At 29.7% G+C, this 26853-nt stretch overlaps 2 protein-coding genes across 15 annotated transcripts in view; one reads left to right on the forward strand and one right to left on the reverse strand.

Annotated features, from left to right (window-relative positions):
* Window positions 1–2083: 2083 nt before the first annotated feature.
* Gale (UDP-galactose 4'-epimerase) lies at window positions 2084–5313 on the reverse strand. 2 transcript variants are annotated; one of them, XM_015317022.2, is made up of 7 exons: window positions 4906–5313; window positions 4241–4387; window positions 3746–3864; window positions 3390–3680; window positions 3137–3317; window positions 2734–3018; window positions 2084–2663 (listed from the first exon to the last, which is right to left on the reverse strand). In XM_015317022.2, the coding sequence occupies exons 2-7, from the start codon at window positions 4368–4370 to the stop codon at window positions 2581–2583; spliced, it is 1089 nt and encodes a 362-aa protein (XP_015172508.2). In that variant the 5' UTR covers window positions 4371–4387; window positions 4906–5313; the 3' UTR covers window positions 2084–2580. The 2 variants fall into 2 exon arrangements, with proteins under 2 accessions (XP_015172508.2, XP_089034239.1); XM_089178113.1 differs by lacking the exon at window positions 4906–5313 and having other exon boundaries at window positions 4241–4772.
* Window positions 5314–6236: 923 nt separating this feature from the next.
* The window catches only part of cora (erythrocyte membrane protein band 4.1 like coracle), a 32219-nt gene continuing 11602 nt past the window's right edge, over window positions 6237–26853 (forward strand). For 7 of the 13 annotated variants that reach the window (XM_089178097.1, XM_089178101.1, XM_089178103.1 and 4 more), the window contains exon 1: window positions 6237–6971. The gene's annotated coding sequence lies outside the window, so the exon portion shown is untranslated. Of the gene's footprint in view, window positions 6972–7037; window positions 7174–26853 lie in introns of those variants that run through there. The other 6 variants (XM_089178102.1, XM_089178108.1, XM_089178109.1 and 3 more) reach the window with 4 other exon arrangements.

The following is a 26853-nucleotide window of genomic DNA, read 5'->3' on the forward strand; positions in this document are numbered from 1 at the left end:
CAGCTCTTATCGGGCTCACTAGCTAGCCAATGACCCTGTTAACTTAGACGGTAACACGATCTTGACTAACAGTTCGACTATTGAAAAAATAACATTTCCAGAAATGGTCAAGCTGTAGTAATACTCGTCATCAACGTGCTTTGAAGATTAATGCACTACAAACGGTATGTTAGGTTTCTTTTACTGTATTTTTGAAACATTTTATTGATTCTAACTCATTCTGAAATACCTAATCATGATCTAGGTAATAATCAAATGAAGTAACTAACTGCTTTTTAACAATTTGTAACTTAATTTACATTTTTGTATGAACAAAAAAATGATATAACATAAAGTTTATAGTATAATTTGTACTATCATAACTATACTATATTTCTTTTTTGAGTTATACTGTTAAGATGATAATATAGTATGAGTGTTTACTTACCTTTAACACTTCATATCCTATTTATTTCGTATCCAAATTAAAATGATATACTGTAAAACGTATAATATAACTTATACTAGTTTTTAACAATTAATTGTATAAAGAAAAAGATGAAATAGAATATTTTAAATATAAATATAAAGAATGTTAGTTAAAAATTACACGGCATTACATAATCGATCCACAAGCGTAATTTGTCAAATTTATTTCCGAACTTAAAACTTTTCTTTAAAGATAATTAAGTGTCGGATTAAACAAAGAGGTCGTCATGTTTTAAAAATTATTATCAAATTATTATTTAAAATGTTTAATTTTCTTTCAATACAAAAGGAAATATATAAAAAAAGCATAAAATTCCATGTTTTTTTGTTAAGTAATTCTTTTTTTATCAAGAACAAGTCATTCTGACCTTTACAGTAGAAGTAGGTATACGTAAATCATTGGTAGTGCTAGTGTTAAAAAATATTTTTCAATAGTCCGGAACATTGGCTCTAGTCGCCCATAGCAAGAGGAAGACGAAGTATATTTACTTTTACGCCTTGTCTCTCTTACTCTTTACACAGAACTCGGTCGCATTGGATATCCGACAACGCCGGTAACGGCGAGGACACCTTGTCCATGCACCGTTAATGCAGCCTCCTTTACCAGTCCAGGAAAAGAACAGGAGATATCCATTTTTCACTTGTGCCAATTTATGGTGGTCTTTCCTTCTATATACTCGACTTAACCGAATTTCAATAAATCTTTCGTTTATCAAATCTCATTTAAAGATCGACTTTTAGAATTCTACAAATCTTCATTATTATCTCTATCTCGACAATCAATGACGTTAATAACCAATAATTGTAATTAATCATATGACGTACGATAATTATTTATTTAAAGATTAACGTCGATGAATGATTCCTCATAATACTTTAATTATATGTAAATTACTCGACTTGATTAACATTAAATCTCTATCGACAGTTTATTTATACCCACTTATAACCTGTTTTTAATAAAAATTATATTTTTTACTATTAAAAACAGAAAACATTTAATCTGGTACTGGCTTAAATAATTAATATGACAATTTTTATATGAGTCGCTCAGGATTCATTGCGGTTAAGTCAATATTTTTATATATTCTAGTTTTTATAAATTTAAATGGAATAAATAAAATTATTTTCAGTTATTAAAAGATTTACTCGTTGTTTCGTTTCTTTTATCTTTTTCGGCTGCTAAAAAGTGAAAGACCTACAGTTTTTAAGTTGCTGTCATAATCCCAATAAATACTTGGGTTTTTGTTTATACATTCTCTGCATACCTTGTTTTGTTACAAAATCTACCTTTTGAAAAAAAAGACTTTATATACTTTTTCTGATTAAATTAAAAAATTAGACATTTAAAAAAAAAATGTAAAAACATTAATTTTTTCGATTTTTATTATCTGGACTTAATCGCATTGGCTTCTAAGCTACTCATACAATAATAAAGCAATATTTATAATTGTTTTTAAATTTACAATTGTCATGATTATAAGGTTTAAATTAAAAAAAAAAAAAAAAAAAAAAAAAAACATTAATAGCTACGAAAATTTTAATGATCAATAATATCATATTTATAAAAATTGACATATCCTCTATTATGAGATGAAATATTTAATAAATAATATTTTTTTAACGGTCAAATTTTATTGAACGTTGATAACAATACATAGTTAACACATTTGTGAATAATATATTTATAATCTTTGTACTTATGAAAAAAGTTGGTCTTTTTTAAACTAATTTTAACACATGGCACACAATTTAGAAATCTAAATATACAATATTTTTTTATATTTGTACAACAAATATAAGTATCACTAAATATTAGATAATAAAGAAAAGGAACAAAACGTATCTATTATTACTAAACATTAGGAATGACACTGGCATTGCACTTAACATAAAACTATGTGAAAATATAAAATCAAATTAACGTGATTTATCAATTGATCAATTAATTTTTCATATTTATCAAAATTTGTATAACAAGATATATTACAGATATGTTTTCACCTTAGGCTTTGGTCTAAACTTTGGTAACTATACACCACCGACATTTCGTGCTGCTAGAGCATACCTCTTATATGCATATAAAAACAAAATGTACATATTTCTTATTATTTAAACAATGGCATGTTTAAGCACATGATAAGTAGGCTTATAGCCATTTGGATTACTTTGTTGCCATTTCCACGTATCTGCACCTATAAATTATGAAACTTGATATAATTCATTTGTGTCAGTTTGTAAAAAGAATAAGAAAATTATGCTTACACATATCATCTATATTTTTTACAGCACGCCAATTCAGCAGTTTAAATGCTAAATTTGCGTCAGCGTAACTAGTTGATATATCACCAGGTCTACGGTCCACTATCTTGTATGGTATTTTTACTCCTGATGCTTTTTCAAATGCTTGAAGAATTTCTAGAACAGAATATCCTTTACCAGTACCTAAATTTATAGGATTAAATCCAGTTGGACTTTGATCTTTTTGATAAATCAATGCTTTAACATGGCCATCAGCTAAATCCATAATATGAATATAATCTCGAACACCTTCAATGAAAAAGATTAGGGAATTAGATAAATAATTATTATATTTTAGTCCATAAAGATCATAAAATATTATCTTATTGTAATTCTTCTATTATCAATAAACATATATTTTACTTACCCGTTCCATCAGGAGTATCATAATCATTACCATAAACATCAACTGACTTTCTTTTTCCAACCGAAACTTGAGCTATTATAGGCATTAAATTATTTGGAATACCATTAGGATCTTCTCCAATTTGTCCCGAAGGATGTGCACCAACTGGATTAAAGTATCTAAGAGATATAACTGACCATTCCTAAAAGTGTACAAATTTGTTTGAAACTTTGTATAATTCTATAAATAGTCTACATAAAATCTAATTTTATACCTTGTCAGATAAGCAAAGGTCTTTCAAAATTTCTTCAACCATATACTTTGTTTTTCCATATGGGTTTGTGCAATTTCCAGTTTTCATAGTCTCTACTAATGGAAGTTTTTCCGGAATACCATATACAGTAGCACTACTGGAGTATATAAACTGTTTGACCTTATTTTCTCTCATTACGTTCAACAGATTTAAAGTACCTCCAACATTGACTTCATAATATTCTAGAGGTTTTAAGCAAGACTCACCAACTGCTTTCAGTGCAGCAAAGTGTATGACGCATTGAAAAGTATGCTATAATGAAATTTATGTTTCATGATCACTATTAATTCTCCAATAACTTTAAATAGAGATCTTACCTTTGCAAATAAATTCTTCAATTCATCTATATTAGTTATATCACAATTTATAAATGTAACCTTTTTATTTGTTAGTTTTTCAACTCTTATAAGACATTCAGGTTTATCATCAATGTCTCCTGTAAATACATGAGAACATTAGGTACATAACGCATATTCTTGAACGTACTAATATTATGACATATTACATTTTAGATAATATGAAAATAAATAAAAGCATTTATAAAGGAAGAATAGTGAAGTTAATGTTGTAGCATGCACTTTCTTATTAACCCTTTGCACTATAATTTAACATATTGAGCTGCATGCAACATTCAATGCTACAATTCATGCTTTTTATATCTGACCCAAAAGATTTTCCATGAGTAGGACTTTTATTTCTCATGTTTGAGCCAGTAAGTATTGTATTTTACATGTTAATAGTGCGAAGGGTTAAATATAAATTATATATACATACATATGCATGGTGAACCGATACACTCAGTTATACCTCACCTTTATAGGCATTACTAAGGTTGTCTATTACCACCACCTGAAAGTTGGCCTGTAGTAGTTCCAAAACAGTATGAGAACCAATATAACCAGCACCACCCGTCACCAGTACATTCCAAGACTCATTTGCCATTTTGATTTTGTGGTATGCTGCATATTATTTATCAATTCTTTACTCTACTTTATAATTTATAAAACAATAAAAGACCAGTCCAATAACCAATCACTATATCATAAATATATATGAAAATGTAAAATATCATCTACAATTATAATCGACAATTTTGATATATACAAATAAGAATTTATAAAATGATATAACTTTAAAGATAATATAAAATTATTAACGATGCTATAGGAATAATATTACTTCAGAATAAGTATAGCAATATATATTGTTTTTCTTAAATATAATTATTAGTGGCACTCTCTAGTAATTTATAAAAGATTAATAATATTCATTGTTAATAAAATAATTCTTACGTATTAGATTATAAAAATATCTAATACTATGACAATTTGAATTTCATTTGAGCTGCGAATAGAGGAAATAGAGATTATAAGAATCGTTAGCTTATAGCAGTGTTTTGTCTGTTGTTGCTTAAATAAAATAGCAGGATAAGATTGAAGAAAGAATGATATTTGTTAAGAGAAAAAGATTACTTTACCCTTTCTTTAATCTTCAATGAATTAATCTGACTTTCGTTGAGGTTGGCGATAAACTGAGTGTATCGCGATTTAAAAATACTGAAGGTGCCACTTTTCGTGACAGAGTTATATAACATTGACACATCACATTGAATTCGAGGAGAGTAGAGATAAGGCTATGTTATTATCATCAATATTTGAATTTTTTAATAGTTTGACAAAGAATTTGAAAGATGTATTTCATTATTCTATTTTTGGTTAACATGATGTGTAGATTGTAGATTACACATATCAATAAACATATGTTATATAAAAAAAATTTAATAATACAATCAATGTATTATTATTATTATTATTATCATTTAACGAAGTATCATCGCCACGTAGATTTGTAAACAATCGAATGTCCCTCCTACTTCCCAGCCTATGATTAAATGTTTGACATTACATCGAACTCGGATGAGAAATAGCAGCTATTTCAATATATTAAATATTATTCTAGTTATTTTTATTCTGGCAATGATTGGTGGAAAAAGATACAGTTAAAGACTTATCATTATTTTATTAGATTACAACATGATATTTTATAATTTTAATATTTTTAATTAGAATTGAAAATGATTCGATATGTAAGTTTGTCATATTTTTTAAATATAAATTCGATCTAAATTCTCTTCAAGTTTGTAGTTCCTATTAATATCATTATATTGGTATGCTTGTTAAAATAAATACAACCTATATTTTCGTCCAGTTTTAAAATGGTAACAGAAACGGATACTTTTGGATAAGAAAATAATCTAAAATCGACGTAGTTTACAGAAAATGATAAAAACAAGCTCTTCTTTACTACGCAATCCCAAAATTGGAGGAATAGTGAAAATTCTTGATGTTATAATCAATAAAAAAAGAATTGCGAATTATTGTTAATACAATTTTTTACAAACAAATCTTACATACGATAACCTTTCGTACTGTAATGGATAAAAATAAAAATTAATCATCAATCAAAGGATAAACAATTACATAAGTGTAAACTATATGATAAAGGTAATTTATTTTTATTCAATATTTGCATATGCGCGTGCGTATACGAATTGGCGGGAAACAAACTAAAAATCAAGATGGCGATGTGATGTTACATTTATGGACATAAAAGTGTACATAGTTACATTATAATCTTTTTTTTTCTCTCCTTTTTATTTCCCTCTCTATTATACCTATCGAAACGATATCCCCTCCTGTGATGCCGCCTAGCGAAGAAAATGCGCACGAAAGTACGCGGCACGCTTCAAGGTAGAATATAGTAGTGGGGAGACGAGTTCGTTCGATTGCGTCATAAGAGAAACCTCGAGTTTTCCTATTCGGCCATGTTGACTCGCGCGTAAGAACACATCGAAAGCAGTTCCAGCGTGTTTACGGCATTTAAAAGTCCAAACGTATATAGGTGTACCGTCAGGTTAATTTGTCGTTAATAAAGACGATTAGTTGGTTGATGTTTGCAATAATAAGAAGAATTATCGTCAAACGACGAATTTAAGAAGTGTCAAAGTAGAGGAATAGGTGGAATGAAAAAATATAGTTAATATAAGAAAATAATGGAATAAATGTGATAGTAAGAGAACAAGAGAAAGAGAAAGAAAGAGTGAAAGAGCAAAAGAGAGAGGGAAGAGAAGTAATCAGTGACTCTCTCTAATATTGAGAACAGTGAAGAGTAGAATAGAGTAGTGTGGGACTATTTGAAAATCGCGCGTGCATGGGTAGTGGCCGCCTAACGGCGTCGTCTCGCGGTCTCGACGGAGACGTATCGCGTTCGTCAGTCGGTGAAATTGGAACGCGCTGACTTGTTTACTGTGTGTATGCTCTCGTAGGTAAGGTTTTTTCGACACCTGGCTATACGCCGACCGGGAGAAGAGGACAGACGATATCCATTTTTTCTGCCTAGGACAATCGTTCGTCTTTCCTTCATCTCGTTGTCGACGTAGAAAACGAAAGATTTCTTTGGCCGGTTGACTTTTCCCATCTCTTGCGTCGTTGTTATTGGACGAACGAATATACACGCCTAACTTTGTTCCTGCTGTTTAGAGAGGTAAGCCTCAATTTAATTATTTATTCTTTATTTCTTTTTTCTAGATCGAAGAAACGTCACTACGAATTCTTTAAGAAATTCTCTTGATACTTGCTTTTTTGTTTCTTCTTGTTAACCATGTAACGGTTCGTCGTTACGATAAAAACGATCGAACATCGTCACGTTAAAAGGGAAGTCAATGTTGCGTGCAGAAAAACGAAAGGTACGTTTTATATCGTGACGCATAGGATTGTTAAACCATAATTTTATGTTTAGAAATATTTCGAATGGTATAAAAGATTGAACGATCATGACTAACGTGTTTGGTGTAATACCGTGCATGTATGTACACATAACGTCAAAATCATATTCTATTGGGGACGCGCCTCTTTTTTTTTTTTAAATATCCTTTCTCTTTATTGAATTAACATCTAAAATTCATCGATCCTTTCGCATATTTTATTGCTTCGTTTGTCATTTTTCATTTGTAACGAATAAATACACATCGGTCGAACATATTACTTTTCTAATTCGAATTTAATTCTCAAGTTCGATTAGAAAGTTGATTACGACAGGCTAAGAATTTCAGTCATTAAACGCATAGCGTTCTTATCTTCGATTGTTTTCATCGTTAATAGTATAATGATAGTAAAAAAACTTCTAAAAAAGAAAAATTTTTGTGCGCGCGCTCGCGCATTTACTTCACGTTGCTACTCATTGTAGGTTTCACTAACATAAGAGGAACTCTGACTTTTACTATCTACCTGCTAAATGTGGGTCGTCGTAACACGTTCTCTGTATGTTTCGGATAGGTGTTTAACGATGGGCTCGCACGAGCCTATCCCATACTTGGTTCCCATGTCACTGTCCCATGTGTATGTTTCTCTTTCTTTCTCTCTCTTTCTATATACATATAAAGCTATACGTAAGTTGTGTATGTTCTTCCCTTCTATGAGAACGACACACTGCGGAACAAAATTCGATTGATACACGCACACCTAAGTAAGAGAAAAGAATATCTGCTTGGAATTTCTCGACGCTTAAAAGATTTCACAATTCTAAATTAACCATTTGTCTAATCATCTTCGTTATTCATCGATAATTTATTATCACGATCAACGTTATATCGATTTACCATTTTTTTCTGCAATTCGATTTTCTTACGAAAATATCGATATAAAAGTTGTTTCAAATTATGTGCGTAAGATATTCATTAATTTCTTCTATAATAAATATTCTGTTTCTTTTAATTTCCATAGTGATTCTAACTATTTTTTTACATTTTTAGTTTGTCATCTAGAATCACCTTCTACTTATTTGTATCATCAGTCACAAGACGACCTGTATATACATATGCGTGATATGTATGGTAGAATGTTTTATCAATTCGTTTTATTTTAAGTACAAATGACATGTAATAGAGTATATATATAGATATATCGAATAAAGAATGAATAGAATGTATAGATAAAACGTACAGATAATATCTTATTTCATGCGTGGTATAAATATTTTGAAGACTCGAGTACTATCCGTGTTATGTTTTTATCAATTTTTATAATTGTTTCAAAGTAGATTTGTTGAAGAATTATATTGCAATCATTTTAACATATCACAAACGGATTACATTTTATGAAAAATGAATTCTGTTAACAATCATTATTCAATGATTTAATATTATAAACTTAAATATTACATGCTTATTTAACATTTTCTTCTAAATTGTTGAAATGAACTTCTTTCTACTGTTATAAGAGTAACCGTTATCTTGCAATTCTCAAGTAAATTTCACACGTACCTGAAAACAAGACCTCTCGGTTCCTGTTTGTAATGTGTTAAGCACATTTTGTTATTAGTATTATAAAAATAAAAATTAGCACAAACAAAATTTAGATAATCGGTAATAAACAGGTTTATTTCCATGTGTATTTAGTTTTTATCATATATTACTTATAGTTACATAACATTTTTTATAAGGACTTTTTTAATTATTATAAAATTTCAATTTAATTAAGAAATAGTCAACGGGCTAACTACGTTGAGTTACGTCAGATCTCTAATCTAAGTAACGTAGACACTGTTAGTAAAATGGATGGGTTAAAACAATAAAATAAACACCGTGTGTTGTTAATTTTAAAAAGGCAGTAAAAACACATGACCTCTTTGTTAATATTGAATAGGTGTGAGAAGGGTTAATAGAGAAGTGACTCGAATCTGTAAAAGGGAGAGAAAAAAAGGTAATTAATTTTAGATATAATTTAAGAATCAATAATTAGATAATTCTTATCCATATATTTATAATCATCATATATAGGTTACTATCATTAAAGCTCACTGTCGAATGCATATGTAAATATATAATAGCCATGAGTGGTTCGTTATTTTATTACCATATAAATAAATAATGCAAAGTTATAATTGATCTTCTGAATCGAGATGAGAAATTGTAATTTAAAGTCAAATAAACTGACGTTTTTATTTCGATGAAAACTTTGATCGCAAACGATTCAATAATAATCTTATTGTATATTTCTTTTCTTTATAATTTCATAAAGTTTCGTGTTGTTACAGTCCAACGCGATTTACCCGATTGTTATCAACTTTTTCCCGTCCATCTCCATTAAGGAAATCGCATTAGTTGTTTCATGGCAACCCACTTTGTTCATTCGTTCGCGTTCGTTACCCTTCCATGTGTGTTGTGTAAGTTTGTTCCCTTTATTTTCTCTTTCTTTCTTTTTTTATTTTCTTTTCTTGACCGCAAGTAGACCCGTTCATAATAACAACAAATCGTATTTGTGCTCGTTCGATACCGTTAAGTTCTAATGATTTATCTGATACCACTACGAGATTTACTCTAGCGTAAAATACTATTCGTGGCTTCTCTTGTCAATGTATTGGGTTGCTTGAAAAGTTCGTACTGATTTAAAAAAAAGAATATTAAATACTTATAAATATATACGTCGGTTAAAAACATTTCAAACATCCTTCATATTAATAAATTTGAAATATTGAATATTATATTGATATTGAATATAAATATAATATATTTAACATTATGTATAATAATTTTATTATAGTATTATGAAATGTAATCAAGAATCAATATTTAATTAATAAATTCCTGCCTATATATTTACTTCACATATAAATTTATAATTAAATTATTCTGAGTTAGAAGATTCCACTTCTGTAGTTACAAGAACTTATCGAGTTGAAAATATATCTATAGATCCATCCAAACTTTCCGAACAATCTAATCTAAGTATACATGTATAAATACACGATCGCGCGTGTTTCTTAGGGTTCTACCCAAAATTATCCTTTCTAGTGAATGGCGTGATTATTTCTAATGAAATGTCAAAACATTTTTTTGCATATACATTGCTATTTATTGTGAATCAACGAACGAAAAATAATAATGCATGTGTATAAGAGTCTTGTAAGTTGTTTTCAATGATAATGATCTTAATAATAATTCTAATCATGATAGTATGAGAATGACATCATTGAGATAAATATGACTGATTATTACTACAGTAGTATCGTATACATTCTATATTGAAATTCTTTATAAATATTTTCTTTCGTATCATTTTATTATTTATTTGACCTATTTATTAAGCCTATTTCTCTTTCTTTCTCAGTCAATGTGACTTTTTATGAAATAAACATACAAGTTAGTGTGTTCGTTCATGAATAACGTGCTTTCGAACAAATCTAGCGGAACATTGCAAATCTCAATTACATGTATTTTCATTATTCTTATATAATAATAATTTACAAAAAAGGAATTAGTTCTTTTTACAGAAAGCACGAGAACAATTTATTCTTACTCTCGAATAACAACGTGTAACTCGTTATTGTTTATTTCGAAATTGTCGTCATTGTCGCAATATACAAGTTTTTTTTTTTTAACTAAACGAGAATTCACGGATATCGTAGTATGTCGTGAGAAATTGTCGAGAAACTACAGAGACATGATAACGTAAACAATATATGTGAGATACTCGTGAGACTACCTTGATACTTCATATACCAACCTAACTTTGCATTATTAATTATTGTTAGAGTAGACCCTCTTTGAGATGAGTGAGACGTTGTAACGTATGCTGAGATGAATAACAACAGCGCCAGCAACAACAACAACGCTCGTTAGTTCGACTAATTTATTAACCGATTGCATACTTAATTTGTTGCGGTTTGTGATCATCGGGCCTGATTGACAGACCTTTTCGCGAAATTATACATAAAAGCCGAAAAGGCCAAGTTTAATGGACACAAAGATGCGAGCTATGGTGCTGTTTATTAAATGTCGCGTGAAATAACGTCATCGTGCTACATCGTGAATACCAACTTTAACAGAATCGTCCTTGCTAAATTACATTCCCTCATTTGTATAATTTATTTTTAACTAGTTAGTATTTCTTCAATAACGAAGAATCGATTGAAACTTTGTACCTTTTCAACAGCTATAAATTAGATTTTTTCCTTGTGAACTCAGGATTTGTTATTTTTATATTAACCAAATCGTATTATTGTGTGGTAATTGTTTTTTATTTTATTGGTTTTCTAATGTATATATAGCTAAAATGAATACTATATCTATTTTTATCATGTTAATTTTTATTAATTTTAGTTTCTTTTTTCTTTGAAATTAAAAATTAATGACAAGTTAGTCTTATTAAGCTTATTAGGCCTCATTAACCTTGTGCTATTTATTTTTCTAATATTATTGCAGATATAATGAATATAATTTATATCTTTATCTAATTGCAAGATTTTTACGTCTGCTGATAATATCGTTATCGTAATCATATTAGTGCAATATTTTTTCATATTTGCTTCTTTATTTATAATTTATCGGATACATATTAATAACATATATAATTTTCATCTAAATTGAAAGGGGTAATCTAAAAAAATAGCCAATTTGGCGTGAAATGGCCTATATATTTGTATCTTTTTTATTTTCTTGTTTAATTCTTTTAAGTTTCCATAGGTATATTAAATTAAACTCTTGCTATGCAAAGTATCGTTATCTTAATGTTTAATTTAAAAAAAAAAAAAAAAAAAGAGATAATGAAGGAAGAAAACTTTACCGACTTTAAACGCATCGATGCACCTGAAGAAAAGAAGAGAAATTATGATTTATAATTTAGAATTTTTCTTTCTTTTTTAGCATTGCATAAAGATCACGATTGTGGATTCTTTGAATCTTTTTGTTTTTTACACACGAAGAAATATACTTATTATACATAAGTACACTTATATATACATATTAGCTATAGAATATATGCATAGCAATAAAGTCGTCTGAGAAAGCTCGTTTATCATAATTCCATCCGGATAAACATCTCTCATTGAGGAGAGGAAAAACGGTTAACGAACCTGCAACAGTAACGATCCTTTTAATTTTCACGATTCTTCAAAGTGTTCTCCAACCGAACCAAAGATACATATACATGTGAGTTTCGTTTCACGTCAGAATTGTATGACCCTGAGGGCAGAAACTCTTCTTCTTCAAAGTGTGCCACTTGCTTCTCGTGTACGCACCATAAAACGCGTAATACCTTCTCTCTTTCTCTTTCTTTCTTTTTATTTTCTCGTCGTTGGCATCGAATTATCGCGAAAGATGCGATCGAAGGTGCTCATTTCATAAGATGTCTAACTTTCATGAACAATCTCTGCGATGATGAGAATAAATAGAAAAAGTCCAATCGCATTTCGACCATATTATAATTTTTACTCTAGTTGAAATTAATCGATTGATTGAGCTATCTCAATAATACAAATTTATTGGTAGAGTTAATTGTGTTGGTATATGAAATTTACTATAAGAGAAACCTCTTTAGTGTCTCATGTATATCAAGATATTATCTCTCGTTATTGACCTGTTTCACGCATGATCTAACAAGTATATTGCAACATACAGCCTATATAAAAAATAGAGAAAGAAAAAAAGGGGGTAGATAGAGAGAGAGAGAGAAAATTTTTAGCATATTACTTGCCAAAAACGTTCACGATCCTATGAATCGTTTTTTATTACCTTTGACTACGATTACGCGCGTGGATGATTAGAGTTAACTCGTACTCAACAGGGGTTCTCAATGAAACGTGCTTGGATTTAATGTATACGATTCGTGAACAAGTAGTTTTATAAATAACATTCTTTCTTCTTCTTCTTCTTCAAGAAAGAGAAAGAAAAAAAGAAGAATTTATTTTGCGGTACTTTTTCGGAGTTCACATTCACAAGAAGATAAAAATAACGGTTTTAAATATTCAGAAAAAAAGTATTACTTTCGAAGCATCGGATTTAATTTTGTGTAAACATTCAAAATAATGATTCGTGTGATATTTCATTTTATTGATTAATTTCATATCGTATAATATAATTGGACAAGTATTCAAGTTTGTTTGTAAAAACGAACGTGTCTCCTGCTGTCATTCTCGTTCAACGCTTTTACTATAGCCAATAGCTTTCAATTAGGTCATTTGTACGCTTTGGTGCAGAAGCAACGCCAGCGTTTTCCAAGACGCATTAACCCGGATATATGGTAGAGTTTTGATCGATGTTCAGCTCGTATCTCTCTTTTCTCTATTTTTTCCTTAAATTTCTCGACTGACATATTTTATTTTTGGAGTTTCTTTGTTTTATTCGTCACTCACAACGATCACCCCATTAACCTACTTCGACGAATTTGCGAGAGATTTTTTGTTTTTCTACAATTTTTCATGTTCTTTTTTATTTTTTCTCTCTCAAGGTCGAACCAATAAAAATACAGATATAAACCTTTGTAGATAATGGTTCGTTTCTTTCATTAGTAGTAGTGAATAGTAATCTTTTTCTTGACGTTAAAAACAGAATTCTCTGACTCATATTACGTTTATTCTTCGAGATGAAATCGATAGAGATAAAGATGGCAAAATTAGCGTAACTCATAACACGCGAGATAGTGAATCAAATGTAAAATATACGTTTCCTCGAGCGTTGAGTAACTGCGACGTTACGTTTTCCAGATATTTTTCATTCGTATTTCTAAATCAAATAAAATATCGATCGAGCAAACATTCGAAGTTGTATCAAGTTTTAACATTTATTTTAAGCGAACTCTAAAATTTGATGAAATTGTTACATATATATAACAATTTTATATATATATATATATAACATTTGCATTGAAAAAAAATACATTTTATACATTTATCTGTCTTAAAAATTATCCGAATGGTATATTACCGTTATTTGTCACGAAATAAATTTGGAAATGAACAGAAATATAAAGTTTATCGAAATAAGGAAACATTTTCGCGAATAATGAAAAGAGCAAGTCTTTGGGGCCAGTTCATGTAGTAACTATAGTTACAATGAACTTGGGAAACAAGGCTTCACCTGTCGGTACGAAACAGCATGCATGACACGGCTGGCCGGTTCTACACTTCCTTTTGTACTTTTAAAATGCGCCCTAGGGAATGGAGTTCATTCATTTTTCTTTTTTCTTTTTTCCTGTATAATATGAACTCATGAGTCAATAATTTTCCTTCGTCATACAATCATTAATTTGTGCATTTATTCAAATTGAAAATAATTTGTGAAAATATTATATTTAAAAAGAAACAATATAGATGTTTGAAAATGAAAAAAATCCCGTCAAAATAATTAGAAATTTCAAATAGATCCATGTAAACTTATTAATAAACTTTTTGAAAAAGATAAGAAAATTTGTAAAGAAAACTTTTAATTGCTGAAAATTATTTAAATTGTATAGTTTCTAGTTTTATCTACATAATGTTATGTTTGTATTATGAACATTGCATACATATATATTACATATGTACCGTTCATAGCCCGTTTACACGTATCTTGCAGTTTCCATTATGAAAATATACTTGAACCGTAATGTGTTTATTGTGAATATTGCAGTATTATCAGAATACTGCTGTTTCGTCTTATGCAGCAAATCATATATACATACTTACACATGTAGTATGACAAGTACTTCTACGTGATCTGAATAAAAAGAAATCGAATTTTTCTGCAAGGTGAGTCTTTGAATCTCTAATGACAACATATGCAGAAAGAAGATATTTCGATTTTGAGATATTACAAAAAGTTATTTTGTTCATCGATTTAACAAATCTTATTAAAAAAGATATGAAAGCTAAACATGAGCAAATTAGCATTGAGGGACTAAAGGTTGTGTGATGTTAAAACTCCCCCGTCTAATCTCTATCTAAATTGCTATTTCCCTCAGAGATTATCAGAGTTATCATAGTTATTAATAGTGTCATCTCTCTCACCGTTGCTCTTCCTCTCTTTCTCTTTTTTTTCTCTTGGTGAGAGAATAAATCTGTGTGAGAGTGAGAGAACAATCCGGGAAATGAGTCACCGGAGTTCGTACATCCTTGCTGGGACTTTGTTCTTTCGGTGAGTAAGGGTGATTCTCTCTTTCTCTCTCTCTTTCTCTCGCGCGCGCGCGCGTTGATGCGCTGCATCAATATTTAATGCAATAACGGTCATTGTGCTTCGTCGATGGATATCATCAAATTATTTCATAAATTCGTTATCAACCACCATCGTCGATGAAATAAAATTTCTATGGCTCGATGACATAATTTTATTTTCCTCTCTCTCTCTCTCACCCCTTCTTTTCGTCTTATCAGACATATCAGAGATAAAGTAGTGAATTTAAAATTTGACACACCTTTATTTACTGTTTCGATGCATTCTAATTTTTGTAATCATACTTAAACCTACCTAAACTATTTATAATGTCAAATTGACGTATCATATTTAAAATTTGACACACCTTCATTCACTGTTTCGATGCATTTTAATTTTTCTAATTAAACTTAAGCCTACCCAAACCGATTTTTCGCACCGTTCTGTTAACACGGTTGAACATATGAGATAAGAACAAACTCGCGGCAATTTTCTAATAAGCCACGAACTAGAACGGAAACGGAGATCATTCGTTTAACCAACTCGTTTAAAGCCTGTACATATATGCTTATCGGTACTGATCAAATGACTATCGAACGTCGAAGGTGAGCCGAAGGCGAGGCCGGAGTTTTCAGTTACATTTAATCCTCCTGTTATCCGAGGTAGCGGCGATTTGTATATACGAACAATGTGTAATACATGTATATAGAGTAAGTCAATAATTACTCTGTCTTTATTTATTTATTTTATTAATAGAATGTATGCGCGTATCAATCATTTATTCGTACGAAATATTTCAGAACATTTTTATTAACGATTTAAAAACTATCATTAAAAAATTACATTAGCAAATTGTTATCGCAGTTTAATTCATTTTATTTTAGAATTTTATTCCAAAAATCAAGAAATCAAAGAAATTCGATTTATACGTTTTTCTTTTTTAATTATATCATATTAAAATAAATTTTAGAAAATATGAATCTTTAGAATGATTATAAATAACATCGCAATGATTAGGAAAAATTATTTGATTAAACTTTTGCCATTTTATCTTTTTAAAGTGAATAATTAACAAAAGTGTACAGATCTTATTTAAAATAACAATAATTAATTATTAATAGATCATGTAATATAATAAAATATTCTGTGCATGTGCATACATATTCGTGCATACGTGCATGTATGTATCTGTGTGTATACATTATCGACGGAAGTAGCCACGATGTGACAATATGTACAACTCACTTCAAAAGTTAGAAGGTAAACGTGAACAAGGCGTGGTCACGTTCACGACTACCACTACGTGGCACCGTACCGTGACCAAAGTCGGGATATTCACAATGAACTTGGGATTCGACGCGCTTTAACGGGCTTGATCCTTAGTCAGTGCTTCACTTCCTTTGTCTTACCGTTGTTCCGCTCTTTGCCTTTCTCTTATCCAACTCTTACCAACTCCCCACCCACTTCTCTTTCTCTTTCTCTCTTTCTATGCTTTATCTCTTATTTTTTATTTGCCTTATATCAAAACTTTGTGTCTAAATATACACTAGTCTATTCGTGACAAACTACTATCCTTGTTTATATAAAATATATTGTAGATATATTATATAATTACATTTTCAATATAATCATATATGAGAGTAGGTTGAAAAGTTTTGAGCCTCAACAATTTTTTTTTTATAAAAGTAAGATTTATTGAAAAAAAATGATTCTATATTAGGCTCACAACTTTTCGATCCACCAATGTATATATATTACAATATTATAATGTGTAAAAATGATATCTTTTATACTTATGTACAGATTTGTGCAACGGTAAAGTAGATAAAAATTACAAAGCCTATTTAAAATACTTTTCATCAATAAGTTGAATATTTTTTGAATTATAATAGAATATATATTAAATATTGATATATATGTATATTCCACAAAAAAGATTTTAATGCTGATAAGTGCATTCTTTTTTTATAATAAAAATTAATCTGCTCTTTTCTTTTTTTTTATTTAAATTACTGTTTACATATATTCCTATCAAAATTACTTTTAATGGAACTTATCGAAGGAAGTCAACATTGCGATCTCGTTTTTTTTCGAATGCGGCAAGTGATACTTTCATTTCCCTTTTTCCATCGAAAGCGAGAGAATCCGTGCAAAATCAGGGACGCGAGATATCTCTTTACCGCTTCCGCAAACGCGATGTCCATCGGTTCTAAACCGTAAAAACGAGTTATTAACGTCTAACATAAGAAAAGAAAAAAAAAGAGAAAATATACGGTTTGAAAAATGTAGAGTAGAAGTGGAAGCAGAGTAAGGGAGATGAATGAGTTGGGGGAACACAGTCGTTGTGTTAAAGCAGGACACAGGTACTTATGTTAGTAGCAATTTCAAGTAGACTCTTCTGCTGGTGTTCTTTGACCCATTAAGTCCGATCTATACACTCTCTTTCTCTCTATTGCGAGTCAGCCACAACGAGTCAAGTATTCTCTTGTTCGGAAGGCCTTTCGAGTCTTGTTCAACGTCGAATCTGTCAGTTAAATTATCCAAAAATAGGAGGTCATCAACGAGAAATTCGAGAAAGACTGATTTAAAATTCAATTTTAAATTCATTTCAAATCTTCGCTTCTAGGCAAATTTATCTTTTTAAGATATCCAATTTTGTGCTTACATCAGTAAAATAAAATTTTATTTACTCGATTGCAGTAGGAAGAACACCTGTAGCAAGAGGAAATGATCAGCAATGCATGCGAACGCATTACATTAAAATTTTGAACAATGGTAGTTCATTTAGTTTTCTATGCGACGCCTTCCAAATTATTAGAAATTAGACTTCTTGCATGAGCAATGTGCATTTACTCGAAACATACGTCTGATACATACACGTATATGTATGCACCTATACGTAGAAACGATTGTGTATATATGTATGTATAATACATATATAGGAACATACATATATATGTATATATATATATATTTCAGATATAATGACTCACCGCGAGAAGAGCCATGCGTGACGCTATCGAACGCATGCACCACACGCTTTTTTCCACCCCCTCGCTTCTTTTTCTTTTTCCCTTGCTTCGAGCCTCACTTCAGTCTTTAATCCTCACGTAACGGCCCGTAGGCGGGCACACCACTTGTGCGCGAAAACTCGTATAAAAATACACGGCCGACTTATAAGGACGGTCTTTAATTAAAATCATACGAATGAAACTCTGTGAGTGACGAGTTGTTTCGATCTTTCTCATTCTTTTTTTTCTTTTTTTTTTTTCCACATCTCCTTTTCTCTTGCTATTGAAAATTGAACTACCGCATCAGTGATTTCAAATTAAATTCTATCCTAATTTATCTCAAATGTAATTCTAATAAATTTTTAATTATTCCTCAAATTTTTCTTAAATCATATTTTTATTTATGTTAGATAAATTTTAATAAAAAATATATCAATTGTTATCGCGTATAGTATTTGATATTTGTCACATAAAACGTGTATTATAACTTGCTATCATAAATACAGACGTATAAAATGACAGTTCTTATTGCACTTGGCACGAATCCGACGTTAGTAATTATCGAAAACGATTTTAAACACTGGAATTGTTAAGAGGAATCTCGGAAGGTCGAGAGAACCACAGTACCGTACAGTATCATGTAACAATGCAGAGTAACGAGACAACGTATACATATAGAACCTTCGTATACTATATATATATATATATACTATGTGGATCACGTAATATGAAAAAGCAGAAAGACGACATATTTCAAATTCCATTTGTTTTTTTTTCCTCTCCCATTTATTCCTCCTCTCATCATTAACGATTCGAGAATGAAAATAAATGGCTGAACGTAGGAAAAAAAACATGGCCAAATCTGCCATTTGGAGATTGCATTTTTTCAGTAAAAGTTTGTAGTATGAAAGAAAAAGACAAAAAGGAAAGGGAGAAAAAAAAGATGTAATACGAAATAAACGAAAGGAGACAGTTATTCCCGAGGGATATCGAAGTAATCTATATCCTGTCGAATGAGCATCGATTGTGTTAGAAATGAATGATTGAAACGATTGCAACGATCCATCAAATAACGAAGATACCGTCACTGAAAGTAGTTATTTCTATTATTCTATTTGACGGTTAGGATTTCTGAACTAACAAAAAAGATTGATTAGAACGTAAACGAGATAAAGAAGGATCCCTATAGGAAATTATTCGAATCGTTTGAGTTAGTTCATAGAAAGCAAGAGGGGTCGGTTGATCGTTGTGTTTGTGTATGGTATAAATATTATAGTCCCACTTTAACGAACATCTTCGAATCCTCTTTCATCCCCTCTTTCCCTCTCTCTCTCTCTCTTTGTGTATTTTTTATCGAGCATTCTCTGACCGCAGGGTAATGTTGGATGAAATCGAAAAAGAGGAACTTAGGAAGAGAGAGAGAAATCGCCCGGATCGTAAGTTAAAAACACAAAGAAATAAAAATAAAAAGAAAGAGAGAGAAAAATAGAGATCGTGCACTCGCGAATCGTCGTTAAAACGCAACGACGATAGTATTTTTAAAGAATTGGACTCTTTAATCTCACGCTTCAAAGAGTCGTCGTCGCCTACCCTTCCTTCTCCCGTCCCTTCCTTTACCCGTGGCATCGTATTTGCCCTCCCCTTTTCGTCTACAAAGCTCTTCCCTTTACCCTTTCCCTCGCTACCATCATCACTACCATCACCATCGCTAGGATACTTTTCAACCCTCTCTCGCGGAAAGAGCACGCTTTGAATTTGGCGCCCAGACGAAGGAGTCGTCGGCAAGCGTTCGTGGGCGTGCGAATGAAAAGAAGGGTTCCTGGACAAAAAGAAAGAAAGAAAGGAAAGGAAAAAAGTACGCGAAAGACAGCCCTAGAAAGATCGACGACCAAATCTTTACGAGTTTCGTTCATCACTTTGAAATATGAAATTGAGATATGGAGAAAAAAATATGTCGATTATTTCGTTGTGATTTTTCATCTAGGAAATTGAATAGACGATGAAAAATATATTTTTTATTTTCTCTGCGTTCTGTTATATCTAATATTTTATTTATATATAATACTTTAATATATACTAGGGAGAAACATGTAGATATATGCATATTTATATATTATTCATCTGTAAAGATGTTTTATATTTTTTTCTCTCTTTCTATATATATATATATATAGAATATCTATCTATATCTATAATCTATATTTGTAATCTATATCTATATCTAGAATATAGAATACATAAATATACATATACATATATGGATATATATATTTTTGTATATAGGATTAATAATAAATATATTTTTTTGCATATGATAATTTTTATCTTATTTTACTTTTTATTTTTTAATTTAGCTTAAATAATTAATACGATGTTCGAGCTTGAAAAGTTCTCGGAGAGAAGTTCACGCAGAATTTATCCTTTTTGTAAAAAAAGAAGTCGCACAGGATGCGAGAGAAAAATTCATTATTTTTGTTTTCTTTTCTTTTTTTACGAAGCGTTAAAATAATCATGCCTAGGCAGAAAATTATAACTACATAAACGTGAATGCGAAGAATCTCTATTTGTTATCTTGTTCAGTGCAGTTGCATTTTCAACAATTTTTTTTTCATCTATTTCATTCTTTGTTTTTTTTTTTGTTTTTGTTTAAAAGAGATTGAATTACAACAAACTAGTTATTCAAATGATCGATACTACTAGAACGATAAAATTCCAATGTAATCAAGAAAACTTGTTATCTTTTTTCACGAATCTTCGAGCAAACGTGTTGTATGCATGTACACATATAACATTGACGATACTTATTAACTTATTTTTAAAATTGTTTTAAAAATTCATAAACACGTTGTAGAATATGAGAAAGAGAAAAAGAGTTAGAGGAAGAAAGAAAAAGTGTCTCGTGTTTCGAATCGTCGAGCTTTCAAGCACGCGAGCAGCCGTGCATGACTGTTGTTCGTTATCGGAGAACAGGAAAAAATATGGCTACCACCAGCTGCAAGAGAAGCTCTGAGATATAGTTTTTTGTATTTCTTTTTTATTATTATCACTTGTTTTTTTTTTCTTTTTTTTTTTAACTTTTATATAGTCTAAAGAAACAAACGTGCTACATATGATATGTACATGTATAACTATTTTTTTTTTTTTTTGTTAATTCTCGCATTCTTACACGTTTGTTTATAGTTTCACATAACATCTGCATATATATTACTAAAAACGTGCAAGTACGTATATAGAACTTATACGCTAGAACTCGCCAAGTGGAAAATTGTCAGCTCGCGCGTTTCTCCGCGAAACAGGAAAAGGTCGATCGATCAAATGATTTTCAAAGTATAATAATTAAAATGACTGACAGGGTGCATTCGGAATTCCGATCGTTGGGAGTCACTACAACGATCTCATGCAATCGAAACACGAACCACGTTCTCATTTTTTGCATCTCTATAATATTTTTTATGACGAATGTCGTTTAAACATAAATCGTTTCTTCTTCTCATTCTATTTTATTTTTACTTTTATTATTTATTTGCCAACTCTGTTAATTTATTATTACTGTTTCTCTGTACTTTTTCAACAAGACATAAAATACAATCAAATATTTATCTTTGAAATTTCTCTCAGTGTTTTTCATTTTATATATACATTCTATAATTTTATTTATATAAAAATATTTACATGTGTATCAAATAAAGTATTTCTCTTGAAAAAATAGTCCATTTATTTTGTGTTAAAATTATTCGCAGTAACTGAAAAATGTATTTGTGTCATTCTTTGCAGGTTTTTATAAATATACAATATTTCTATTTTTTTTACTGTACATTAATTTATAAACTGAGAGATCTGTCTCTCTTTTCTCTTAATATAGTTTTTGTTTGTTTTAGCTATCAAAAGAAGGTAGAAAATAAATAACAATTTGTGAGAAAATATAAATAACGCAATATACATTTACTAACATTGATGATTCGAAAAGCGCTCTTGATTTCCTAATATTGTTTTCAACGCTAATAATAGAAATTGTTGATAAACAGTTCGACAAGAAGTAATTCTTTAACTACAATTTCATATAAAATAGGTCAAAAGATAACAAAACTAAAGTGTCCGATAAAATAATTATTTTGTGAAATTTCCAAAGCTGTTAACAGAGTTCGTATATATAGGTATTATTTAATATATATTAAATAGATCTATAATATATAGTATATATATAGTATAATATAATAAATAGATCTACACAGAACGAAAAACAAATATTAATGGTTTCAAACAATGATCAATAATTCATTGTACGAAAAGTTCAATAAAATTTATAACTAATAATAAATATTGCAAATATGCGATATATTTACATGTACGATAATAATTAATTAGATGTTCCATTTGTACATTTTCTTTTTTAATTAATTATAATAATAATGTAAACTGTATTGTTTCGAAAATTCATAAATAAACAATGCGTTCAAGAACGAGAAAGTAAATTTGCACGATTATTTGTTTTTTCGACATGTAAAACATCTTTTGACATATTTTAAATGATGAGCACCCTTTGATTTCCTATAAAATCAGTTTTTGATATAAATCATTATGCTCTTTACAATTTCGTTGATGTTATAAATGCTTCGTCGATGAATTTGGTGTCACATCTCTCGCCCTTGTAAAACTCTCACATTCTCTTTCATTTACACAAGTTTTGTGGACTATTTTTTTTCGTTCTCAGTAGTGCCAAATGTCGCGACTTTGAAGTACTATATTTTAACGAGCACACTTCCTTTTCGTCATCGTGAATCATCATACTCGCCCTTATGGCTTCTTCCAACATCTTTGAGTAATGTGGTATATCCTTTTTTCTACGAAGATTAGTCTCTACGGAGACTTACAATTAGTTGTCATATGTGATTCGTATTTATTTTTAAATACTGATTGGTAAGGTCGTATAGTATTCGTGTATTAACTTTTATAAAATATTTATATAGTTGTATTTATTAAATATATTTATGTATACTCTTTATATAATTTAAAAATATATAATAATTATAATATTTTAATGAACAGTTTAATAAGATCACATTCATCGTTTCATTTCCTTTACCATGGATTCGTTTTTTTCAAATCACCTCCATTCTAAAGAAGTTTTCACTTAAAAAATTTCTAAAAAGCAAAAAAGATATATTTTAAAGCAACTTATTCGATATTATTTTGATGAAACATGAAACTCGTTTAATCTTAAAACTTTCTCGGTGTCTCTTTCGATATTTCGCGACGTTGCATTTGAATTTAACCGCATCTATTGTCTTCGAAGCGCATTTCATCATCGACACAATTAAATCAGGGAATGATGAGGCATTGCATTTAAGCTCGAAGAACTAATTACTGGGTGATGCGGATTTTCCTTTATTCGAAGAGTGTCGACTATGCTCTTATTCGCATCGTAATTTGGATTGTAGTTTGACGACGACGTCGTTGCATTTAAATTCTGTCTGCGTATCTATTATGTATGTAAATACATACTATATATACTTATATATATATATATGTATAATATGTATATAAATGTATACATACTAACGTATGTTTATGCATGTATATAAGTATATATGTATGTATATACTGATATGTCCATATATGTCTATATGTTTGTATGTATGTAAAAAAGTATATACATATATGTAGATGTGAATATGGATGTATAATACGCATGTGACTGCAATTCATTGCATTGAACTGATTTTTTCTCAGTTGGTTTATCTCGTCTGCATTATACAATGTAACTATATGTTACAAATTTAATAAATTCTTTAACTTTTTTATGTAATTATAATAATTCGTAAATGGGTATGAAGACAAAATGAAATATTCAATTATTTGATCGATGCATATCACATTTTATCACATTTCATTCGATTAATATGAACGAGAATATATAATGAGATAATTAAAATAATCTCGGGCGAATATATCTGTCTATCGGAAGTCTCATTAGCCTTTCATTTTAGTCTATCAACATTGCTGTTAATAAATAGTATAATACTTCCATGAGATTTGTACGGCATCACATTATTCTGACGTTTTTATTACTTTATAATATACGATTATAAATAAAAATTGAATGAAAAGGTAATATTAATGTGGAAGGATATTGATAAAAATTGTATTATTATAATTTTGATTCAAATAATTTATTTGTATTTTTTATTTGATTATGTACCAAAGAGTTGAACGTATGTTACGGCATTAAACATTAAAATGTTTACAAAAAATTATATTAATCATTAACCTTTTAACTGTGAATGAAAAGTATATTTGTCATATCAGAATAATAATTACTATATGTTATTTAAATTCAATTTTTTTATGATAATCAAATGGTATTTTTAAATTTTACATGCTTTGAAATTTTTTGAGATAATGACGAAATAAAAGAAAAATAATTAATTAAAAAAATCATTTGCAAAAAATTCCATACGGTGGTGTGTGACTTATATAAAATATTTACAAATTTACGAATACATTTTTTTCATTTATTTTTTAATTTTCTATCTATTGTTTCAAATGATTAATTTAAAAAAAATAAATTCTTGAAAGAATACAATTTTTTCTAAAGAAATAGAAAAATAAAAATGTTTTTTAATGTCGGAGACATGCTTAAAATTACTTTTTCTTTAAGGATTAATTATTTTCTGTCTATTATGTCTCTAGATTATCAGTTGATAATAATTTACCAAAAAATCAAATTTTATTACTTTACAATTCAATTCAATGTTACAGAAGTTGCATATTTTATTCTGTATTTGTTCTAACGACACAATTAAAAGGTTAATTATATGTGTTATATATTGTAATTTTCTAACTACCAAAGTTATTGACATTATATTAAAAATTTAAATGGTATCGAATAGTATAAAGTCGTAACTCAATCGAGACACTTAACGTTTGAATAATTTATATACGATCATCGAAGATAATACCACCGGCAACGTGGTGTCTCATAAGACATAAATTCTTTCATTAGTGCTGGTGCACTAAGAAAAAGACGACGATTGAACAAGAGAGAGAGAGAGAGAGAGAGAGAAAGAAGTATGGAAGACACCGACGTTAATAATGTGAGTGTGCGTGTGTAGGCGTGTGCCAGGGATCACGCGACCCTCGTTTACAATCAGCCCTTTTGACACACGACCAAATGGAACCCACGCGCCTCTGAAAGAAGCTTGCAACGAGAGAAGAAGATTCTTTCAACGCTGCCCAAGCCCTAAGTGTCCCTTTTCATGAGGCCCTTTAAATTTTAAATCGACCCGTCAGCGAAACTACTATCGACCGTTGAGTTGGTTTTATTTTCTTCTTAGATCTGGGACGAACGTGTTAACAAAAAAAAAATGCCTTTAGCTACTTCTTGAGTAGGTAACAAAAAAGTAACTTTCTTTTTTTTTAACTTCATCATCGTTTTATCACCTTCATCAAACATATTGAACGTCTAAAAAAGAAATGTCTCTTTGTAAAAAGGTATAAATATTCTTATGTATGTATGTATGTTTGTTTTTGTCATATTCTTGACTATAGTTCTTCCACTTTTTCTCTTACATGTCAGTTAACTTTCGTTCGATAAAAGTGGCGGAACATGACTAGTAGGCTATAACAAAGAGAAAGCAACTAATGATATACGATATATATATACTAACACATTGGATTTACGAGAAATTCGAGGAAGAAAAGCTTCAAGGATTGACTATTACCTTAGGACTAAAATAGTTTAATCTTATCGTAGCTAGAAGATTCGCGTGAGCTTAATAATTTTAACGCATTTATAGTACGTTTAAGTACAAATCGATATGATAAGATACGATCGACTCTATTTCCATATCATTAAACTTTTTCAAGTAAAAGAAAAACAGAAAAACAGACAGGAAGAGAACCATCAATGGATAGATTAGATTTGTACAAATTTTATATATATATTTTATTTGTTAAATATTTTAACTCATCGATAAGTTTCAACAAGGTCATCGCTTATACGATACATTCAATCTATGAGACTTATCACGTCATCGTCGTCGTTGATCCACACACGGCGTATTGCCTCATCGTCTTTGCTGCCAAAGAGAATAACGCAAAGGACGCCCGTTTCCAGTGATGACGACATTTTAAGTTTCTCCGTTCTCCTAACAGTTTATTGTAAATCCTCTTAAAAAAAGATCCGTATTATATATATATATATATAAAAATAAACCGGTATTGAATTAAATTTTTGTTTCAGAACAAATTATTGCATATCTGTTTAAAGGAAGAACGGGTTGTGACAATTTTATAAATAACAACAATGTTAAAATCAACGAATTGTTTGCTAATACCGAATAACAAATTAGTGACGGTGATTTCATAATTTCACGGTATTATTTGTAATTAATTGCGCCATTTATTAAATATTTCACAATATTTATTTAATAAGTCGTTAGTCTAACTATTT

The sequence above is a fragment of the Polistes dominula genome, unplaced genomic scaffold (genome assembly GCF_049000335.1).
Source record: "Polistes dominula isolate Pdom_NZ unplaced genomic scaffold, Pdom_raw_medaka contig_77, whole genome shotgun sequence".
In the NCBI taxonomy this organism is placed as follows: Eukaryota; Metazoa; Arthropoda; class Insecta; order Hymenoptera; family Vespidae; genus Polistes; species Polistes dominula.

What these genes read in the sequence shown, in the direction of transcription:
- Gale (XM_015317022.2), bottom strand. Translation starts at nt 4,370, where the DNA reads ATGGCAAATGAGTCTTGGAATGTACTGGTGACGGGTGGTGCTGGTTAT. An exon ending in CCTTAGTAATGCCTATAAAG is followed by an intron (nt 3,865 to 4,240) that starts GTGAGGTATAAC and finishes ATGTATTTACAG; the next exon opens with GAGACATTGATGATAAACCT. An exon ending in TGAAGAATTTATTTGCAAAG is followed by an intron (nt 3,681 to 3,745) that starts GTAAGATCTCTA and finishes ATTTCATTATAG; the next exon opens with CATACTTTTCAATGCGTCAT.